The 9,298-nt window shown below is 39.8% G+C and overlaps 1 protein-coding gene and 1 long non-coding RNA gene across 2 annotated transcripts; one reads left to right on the forward strand and one right to left on the reverse strand.

The window, feature by feature from the left end:
• The first annotated feature begins 1,327 nt into the window (after nt 1-1,327).
• On the forward strand, nt 1,328-1,733 carry LOC149575880 (uncharacterized). Its single transcript, XR_016360265.1, has 2 exons — nt 1,328-1,418; nt 1,530-1,733. It is a non-coding gene; the product is annotated as an uncharacterized LOC149575880 (long non-coding RNA).
• A 4,053-nt stretch (nt 1,734-5,786) lies between these two features.
• On the reverse strand, nt 5,787-9,073 carry LOC149575881 (scarecrow-like protein 9). Its single transcript, XM_089815851.1, has 2 exons — nt 8,938-9,073; nt 5,787-8,856 (listed from the first exon to the last, which is right to left on the reverse strand). Exon 2 carries the CDS (start codon nt 8,851-8,853, stop codon nt 6,367-6,369), a length of 2,487 nt encoding a protein of 828 aa, XP_089671977.1. The 5' UTR covers nt 8,854-8,856; nt 8,938-9,073; the 3' UTR covers nt 5,787-6,366.
• Nucleotides 9,074-9,298: the final 225 nt, after the last annotated feature.

Below are 9,298 nucleotides of genomic sequence, written 5' to 3' on the forward strand. Positions count from 1 at the left end.
ATTTGACCCATATCCCTGTCTGGTAGTTTATATAGCTCAGAGATTTAAAGTTTCTGCAGAAGGGGTAAAAGTTGTTTTTCTTTCAGTAGAAGAATGTTAGTAGTTATATTTCGGATCCTCAAATTAGTGCTGAAATACAGATGTTCAAGAGCATACTAGCATTTATATATTTTTGGTCTCAGTTCAGTCGTACAATTCTATACATCTTACGTATTTTGTGTAAAAAAAATCCAGACATATTCTGTCTTCTTTTGAAAAACCTATAGTGGTATTAAGTTTGGAGTTTATTTAGCTCCAAGAGTTGAAGCTTGTCTACAGAAGGAATAAAAACGTTTGCATTTTTTTAATTAAGCAATACTGGTACATTTTTATTTCCTAAAATTCAGCTCTTGAAATTAAACTTACTTGAATTTCTTTATATTTTATCTGTCCTAATTTTTGGGGAACTTGTGTTATTTTTAGTCATATACGTAATTTAAAATTTCTCATTATTTCTTTCAGGGTAAACTAGGACCGTAGTAGACCAAATCAGTCATGGAAATCTCTGCAATGTATCATTTACTTATACAATTTAAAATATCGTTTTTTAATTGCAAGGCTGAATGTTGTTATTGCTACCCCTTCATTTGAGGGTTCCCTGCCACTCAATCAGATAACTGATATTCTTAAGACTAGCCTGGATTTTCATTATCCAATACTTATCTCTGTCCTCATTCGTCTAGGCGTGAACATGTTTTCTACAAAGGAAAAAGAGGTCCAACATTTCGAATCTTTTATATCCAAAATTGCTGAATTGCTAAAGGAAAAACTGTTTGGGGAAATTAAGGCAATCTTATCTACAATTTTGCAATGTTTCAGAAATTTTTTGCCCTGATGCAACGTGCAAGTACTCTTAGAGTCCAACACTATGTCTAAAATGCATTTAACACTTTCAATTGCAATATGTAATGAACCCAAATAGGGTCTTACTTAAATTCTTATATAAATTCCTGCTTAGGATTCAAGTAGATGATATTATTAATATTCAATAGGATTCTTGAATATTACTAGTAGATGATACAGTTTTTAATGGTTCAAAAATTAGTGACTAACAACTGTGACCTTGCAGTTGCATATTTCATGCACAAAGTTGGCTTCCTAGAGGCCTCAACACTAACTGCGGCAAAAGTGCCACAGTTTGTTCAGATTTTGGGCAGATAGCACAGTTTTCATTCAAAACACTTAGGTACATGCTTACACAACATAATGGTTTGGAAAATCAGTAGTAAAATTATTTGCCTTTATTTGATTAGTAATATTATAGCCTCGACACTAACTACAGAAAAAGTGCCAGACTGCTCAGATTTTACATGCCATGGTTGGACAGCACACATGTGAACTTGTGGAAGATAGAACAATTCTCCTTCACAACACTGAAGGTACAAGTTATGTACAATTTGTATTCTGGTAAAGTACTCCTAAGAGTTTTAAAGGATTTGGAAAATCAGTGATTAATATCATTTACATTTTGATTTCCTTCTTTCCTGCAGAAACTTGGCTTCCTACCAGAAAATGTCTTACTTGAAAATTTAAACAATGTTTGGAGTCTACTACACTGGTATTCAGTTTAACTTTCAAGTCAATGTAGCTCGGAGATCAAATGCATTCCAAACGTAATTATAAGTCTCTTGCTCTGTACAATACTCTTCTGCATTAACTCAATGTCCATTTATAAATTTATAATGCTTTCCAAATACATGCTTTATATATCCACCACACATGGCAGGAACTACGACGCAATGTATCTCTTGTTTAACTAATGGCATTCCTCTCCCAGTGTACTTTCAAATAATAATTTTTAACTATTGAGCATTTTGGTATTATACATTCATTGAAGTTGTACATCAATTGTCTGATTCCTTTCCTAAACATTACTTATATACATAAAAGAGATATGCCCCCCTATTTTTGTAATTGGCAATACCATTATACCAGTACACATCCCCATTAAGCATACCAATATCAGTCCCCACCAATAGGTGACAATGTTAAAATGCCTCCGTAGTGAATAAACCTCTCTCAAAGTCATAATATGTTTTGTAAATCCTTCTTGTATTGATCAAAGCTGATTGATAATTTAAAAAAGGCAACCAATAAAGGACTGTGAGAAGAAATAGAAAATATCCTGTATTTGAGTTTTGCAATTAGATTTTTAAATTGGAAGAGCTGGACTAAATGTATTGAAAATACATAAGCTTATTCAGTCCACATATCCAAATTAAAAATCTGACTTGCAACCAAGGGTTTGCAACGAGGTGATTTCACTCAGAACATGGACGATTTGCCAGGCCCCACTGAGTGATTTCAGCTGGCAGCAAGGGTGAATTGGTGACTGTGAGCACTTCTAGTCCTTGCTCATTAAAATTCTCTAATGAAAGTTGCTGAACAAGATCTGCCTTGAATACCTATTTTGTTGGTTTGGAACTACCTTTTGTCCTTTGTTAGTTGTAATCCTTTTATGTGCTGCTCTTGTGTCCTTAAATGTGCTTGGTCAATCTGTAGCAAAAATTAGGTGTGTTATTCCATCTCCTTAGTGATCAACCATTCAAGGCTTGTTTGGAGTGTTGTAAGTCCATCCTGGCTGTTGCATGTAATTTTTATTGTTTTAGGAATGAACTTTAGTATGGGCTCTAGTTCCTGCCCACCATTGGGGTTAATGCTGGGAGTCATGTACTCTAATGTGTTGTGAGAAGATTTTATCTTGTCCGTCTTCTGTCATATTGGTGTTATCACATGATTAAGTCTTCCACTAATGCTTCTGTATTGGCACATGTTGAGATTGTGTGCATTCACGCACCTGGTGCTCTAGCTCTGTGTTTTGGGTGTGATGCCTCCCTTTGGTGATGTAGTGTGTGCAAGCATGAGTTCTGACATGTGCATAATGCAATTGTAACAGGAAAAAATTGTTCAACCATATTTTGTTCATTAGAGCCATGGAGTAAAAGTTGGGGCACTTCAATTGTTTTTTGGCTTATTATTATTATGTATTGAATCTATTGTTAACATACTTATCTTCAAAAATTTTAATATTTATATTCTTGTTATGAATATTTTATTGTGTATGTATAGTACAGCTGAACTAAGCCATATCAAACCCAAAGGAAAGTCTGCCATACCAGCCAGATCAGGCACAGGGTTTGGTTTGGGATTCCATGTTCCCAAACCAAACAACTTTGGTTTTTCCCATTGTCTGCATAATTGTCGACTTTGTTGAATTCTCTACCATTTTCCCTTGAGTGGCAGCAAATGCTGTTAAAGCCAGACAAAATTTGATCAGTCCACAATGAAGACAACAAACAACAGAGTCGGGAAGAAAAGATGAGGATTTTGATTAGGCAGAGAGGAAATTTCTTGGCAAATAAAATTCCCAACAAGAGCTGCAGTTTAACTTAAATTTAAATTGTCATACAAAGACGTTATGTCTAAAAATCATGACCTATGGGTTGCCCTTATGAATCAGTTGTTATTACTTCAGCTCATGTGCCTACCAAGTACCTGATGGTAGGAATGGAGTAAAATCTGCAGGACAAAATCTATATTAATCAACAGAAACTAAAAGAGGCCCCGACCTTTGGAGAATAAAACTTTGACCACATGGCCTCAAGCTTAGGAAGAGGAAATGTGGAAATTCATAAGCAAAGTGACGAATTGCAATATACCAAAGGGAAATTTCCACTGCTACAAAGATGCAAAAGGTTACCAAATCGTAGGTGTAAATTTAGGATGCCGGGTTCAGTTCCAAGTTCTGGTATGATGGACCGGTATGACAGTATGACAATTTGTTTGGGTTCGTTAGTACAAAAACATGTAAAAAAAATGTATATGTATTTATGAAGCCTAGAAGCATGACTTAAGATTAGAATGTTATATAGTATCATAAAAACTTTTAAGAAGCATAAACTTGTAATCATAGCATCATGAATCATGATCAGACGGTCATAGCATCATATTGACATACGCTCAAATTCAACATTAAAACATCAACTGATAGATCATAATATCAAGTTCAAGTATCATTGTTTCAAGTCTAACTATTGGATTAAAAAATTATTAATATTCTTCTTCATCATCATCTACTTCTACATTGGCATCAGTTGACTCACAAAAAGAGGTAAGGCCAATGGGATCAGCTGCACCAATAACATTATTGGTGTCAAAATCTTCAAATTCATGAAGTGCAAGCTGAGAAGTGGAAGCCAACATAAGTGTTTAGAATCCACTTTTTATGGTTGCATATTTTGTTATATGGAGCCTAATCAGACTCGGAATTTAAACTTTCCCCACTTTTATTGGCGCAGTTTCCCTCAAAGTTTTTGAATGGAGGCTTGGGGGGCAGCACCCCTTGCAGGCTCCTTGTCATGATATAGAGCGTGGTCAAGGGGTAGCACACCGCGAAGCCAAAAACAACTTTTAATATTATACAAAGGCACCTGGAGTTATTTTTCTATTTGCCAACAATTCTAACCCCAATCGCTGGTACCATTAAAAAAACAAAACAAAACTTGGCTGCTGACTTTGACCATCCACAGGCCCAAGATCGCTGATGGTTCAATTTTTTCCAGCTTGGTTTGTCTAGGTCCAAACTGGGCATGGTCAGGTTTGAACAACCTCTTGTGAACCAGTCCGTGTCCGGACCACAGGCAGACTGGACCAGAACCATGGACCAATTCAACCATATGGCTGGTCTGGGGGCCCATTTGGACGATCTGGACATCTTAGGTGTAAATTGGGCACATCAACAATATGAAACAAGCTCCCCAAAAACTGTCATCCACAAGTAAAATGCATTTGTCATCAAAAAGAGGAACAAAACTTTAGAAGTACACATTTGTCAACAATTTTGTATGTTCAATCCATCCTAACCAGTGTAACCAGTACTGGAGTACGTTGTGACACCAAGACGTCAGGACAAGTTTCCAAGACGGGGGAAAAATGGGGCTCATTTTCAGGACGGCGAGGGGCAGCGGCAAGGGGAAGGTGGGGCAGGTAGGGGTATTGTATAGTATATATATAGAACATGAAATGCTAGTTATAAAATGATGTTTTAGTAGAAAATACCAAATTAAAATACTTGAACATAGAAAAATTGCAACATGAACTAGATCCATTGAACATTCAACATAGTAACATATTACATACCCAATAGTAACATTCATAAATCAAAATTCAAGTACCCATACCAGTGGTGGCATGGTTCCGGAATGGCAGAGCTGGGGGCACTTGGGTACTCATGTACCCGGTGCAAGGATGTCTCAGGGATGGGTACTACAAGGTTTGAGGGGGGGTGCGAGTCCCCGTGTTACACTGATCCTAACATAATATACACAATGAAGGGATCAAACAATCCAGGTTCACTCCGACTGCACATGAACAAAACAGAACAAAGAGAAGTAACACATGATACAAGTGAAAGGAGACAACTCAATGTAGATCCATGAATACACATCTTACTCAGAAGATGAGAAGACCAGAAACAAAGACAACAATGATTTGTTTTAGCTAACAAAGTTTTTTTGTCTTGAAAATAGGATGAGCAGGTTTGCAACTTAAATGCTTCAGATTAACTGAATAATTTTGTTGCAAATGGCATTTGGTACAAGAAAACCTGAGGTTTTTTTCAGTCCTCTTTTACAAGTCAGAAATGTGGAAAAGAAATAGCCCACAAAGGACTTCCCAGTGATTATTATTCTACCTCGGACTTTGGGACATGTTTTAATCAAAAACAAAAAAGAACATATGCACTGTAATTAACAACATAATAACTTGATCTCATTGAACAAGCAGAAGTGCCACATTACAACTCTTAGACACCTTCCGTAGAAGCTGTAAGCATTCGCTGGCATTCAACAGCATTCAAGCACACTGAATTACAATTTGATGGGGCAACAGAAGATGGTGCAGTATTAGACAGTAGGTCCTGCAAACCTTATCTTACATAAAATGTCTGTATCTGAGTACTGGAATGGTGGCAACCAACAAAGCTAATGTTGACTGGGTTCTTGGCTTGGCTGCAAAAGATCCAGTTAGTGTGCTCTAGGAGAATCCCAGCTGCAAGCGAATATCCTTCCTCATGTTTGAATGATGCCAAAAATGATCATCTTGTAAGCTAAATGACATCTATTCTCAAGTCTTGACTAATTGGCAATCATCTTTCTAAAGCTTTCATTTGAACAAAAAGATTATTTCTTCTAAAATACCTTCAATGTTTTCCTAGTCCTAAGCACTTCCTGAACTTGAAAATCTGATGCTTGTCTTCAGAAGATCAAAAAGGTCCCTCGAGATGTAATGATTGCAGAGAGAAATGAACCATCCATCAACAAGGAATCTTCATGATTGAGGTCTCCATGTAGAAAGGGCCATATTGATCCGTCCCTTCCATCCCAACAGCAACCAATTACCATCCTCGTCCACTCCAAAGTCCTTATGGTATAAGACTTTCAATTTTTCCCTAGCTCTCATGAAGAGGCTACGGTTCAGTGGAAGCTGAACAAATCCTGCTCTCTTAGTCCTGACCTGCCACTGCTTGTACGTTTCTGGTCTCTCTATTCTCTCCAATCCCTCACAAGCAACAACATTCAATATTTCCCGGCCCATAACCTCTTTCTCTAAGCAAATCCTCTCAGGATGATCACGGGGTATGGTGTTCTCAAGTGCATCATACAGAGCAGAAAAATGAAAAAGTGCCTCTCGGAACCTTGTGATAAAAAAAGGAGCACCGTATGCCCCGTTGATCACACCTTGTATAAAGACACTCGGATTCATACTCCTGATCTTGTTCAACACAATATTCCTGGGGCTCTCCACAACCACTGTCTCATCCATCAAATTCCGTAGCCTGTACATGCAGTTCACTACTAGCAACTCGTCACTTCTCAAGTTAAGATCTGCTATATCCAAGTTCTCCCACTTGCATGCTATGGCCTGGTACTCAAAGGGCACACCAAAAGACTTAGCATAATCAGCCAGACGCCGCCCTGTCTCTTCAATTCTCTCTTTTGGCCTGAATCCAGGTTGAGGAAAATCAATCCCAGTTATACGGAGGTTGGGAGGCCCACTGGGACGGTTTGCCAAAGTTTGAATTAGACATGGCCACTGAAAGCCATAGAGAACCCCAAAATCCACTATGTGCAACCTTGTTGCATTTTCTGCCAGTTGCAGAATAGTTTGATTTGAAAGAAAATGAGATACTTTTTTGAAAGGAGTTGCAGCTAAGTGGAGATGATATGCCTTCAAAATCTCTGCTGCTGATGGTCTGTTGCTTGAACCAATGGTATACAAACGCCCACCAGTTCCAGATAACCGTGCTACCAAGCTCTCTGCAAAGTAATGGGCCATGCGCTGTGACCCATCTCCATGAGGAGATGCATGTTGCCTAATCTGCTTCAAGATCTCATTGGCCCCTCGATGATCATCTGTTGCCACAGCCTGTGCACAGTGAACAAGAAGTGTTCGTAGATCCACCACTTCCTTCTTCCCTTGCTTCTTCCCACGAGACTTGCCATTCTGTGTGCCCCCTTTCACAGACCCATCCTGAAGGCTCTTCTGCACTCCTTTCTGCAGCACTTCCTTCTGTATGACAGAGAAATTTCTACCATCCTTCCCGTGACAGAGCAATACTTCATCAAACTTCTCAGTCCTAATCACATGCTCAGGGAAAACGGCAGAATGCTTGTTGTTCTGCCTGTCTTCTAGGTCTAAATCCTCACGGTGAGGATTCTTATGCCGCCTCTGCAGAGATCCACTCCCATCATCACTGTGCAGCCCGATACTCTGTTGAGTATTTACACCAACGCCCACAACCCCGCCCCCGCCTTCTTCTATATTCTCCAATTTGAACTCAAAGTCACTCTCTTGCTTCGGCACCCGCCAAAACCTCTCCTTCACTAACTGGGCTCCCAAATTGTTTTCCCTGGCCATCAACTGGTTCATATAAAGAACCTCGCTCAACTCCCTCTCAACATTATTTTCCCTGGCCAACTGATAAGAATAAAGAGCGTCGTGAAACTCCCCGCTGGCACTGCCAAAGTTCTGTTCGTTCTCTGAAAACAGTTCGCGAAGGCTCATCTCATAAATCGGAGATTCAGGAAGGCCGTCCAAAACAGTACTACTGCCAGAGGAACTGAAGGACATCTGAGAAGAGTAATCGGTTGAAAAATTTGCAGACAAGGGAGACTCCAAACCCCTTGAAATGTCAAAAAGGTTTCCAATCCAACCCTTGTCTTCAAATCCACTGTCCCTGATCTCATCGACACCTAGTCCCTCATTATAAAGCTGGTTCTGCGAAGAGGGAGGCTCCAAGGGCCGCGGAGGGCAATTCTCAGGGTAATTCTCACCCAAAATATCATAAAAAGGTTTGGCGGTAGCTTGCAGAGCACTGCACTCCTGGAACATGCACTTTCTATCCTCCATATCTTCATTCATTAGCATATCGTTGATATACTTCAAAACTATATCAGAGAACAACTCAGAGTCCTCTGATTCACCATCAGCGGCGACAGGCGTCGCCTTCTCGGACGAACATGATGAGGAGGACGAGGCCTCCTGAAACGGCACCATGCCCTGCTGCTGAGGCAGCCATGGATTCTGCACCACGGTGCTGGCAGGACCATTACCCATACTACCACTGCTATTGCTAGTATTACCATTGCTGTAGCTATTACTATTACTATAACAATTACTCGAGCCAAAACCCTTCGCCCCTCCTATCTCCGCCATGACTGTGTTTGGAATATACTCCCTCAAGAGATCGAAACCCCTAATAGCTTTGTTCAATTCTAACGCCCCCTCCTCTTCTTCTAAATAATGACTTCTCATCCTCTACCAAGCAAATAAACTCAAAGCATCATATTTCCCCAAAATCAAAACTACCAGACCCAAATAGAGAAATATACTGCATACCTTTTCCCTGAACAACCGATCCTTAGTTGGGTTTTTCCCTCTGGCTGCGCATCGTCCTCGCAGGGAGCAATCCTCGAACAATGTCTAAGGGTTCTAGGAATGCACATCCACCTGTAAATATACCTTTCTCAGTCTCATCTCAGCCTCACCCCAGCCGTCCATCCATATCAGACGGCTGCAGTCTTCCAGACCGGAGTCGCCGGTACAATCGCCGCGATCAAGAGCTTTTCCTCTCTGTTACCCGGTAACCGTCAATCTTATGTTCTAGAATTCATGAGGCTGTAGATCTGCCTCCAGTCGAGGCCGATTTGAGGAAACCAATAAATGATCGACACATTCAGCTTATGATTATTTGGGGCCC

The sequence above is a fragment of the Cupressus sempervirens genome, chromosome 1 (genome assembly GCF_028749045.1).
Source record: "Cupressus sempervirens isolate cs-2001-9-10 chromosome 1, ASM2874904v1, whole genome shotgun sequence".
Classification (NCBI taxonomy): Eukaryota; Viridiplantae; Streptophyta; class Pinopsida; order Cupressales; family Cupressaceae; genus Cupressus; species Cupressus sempervirens.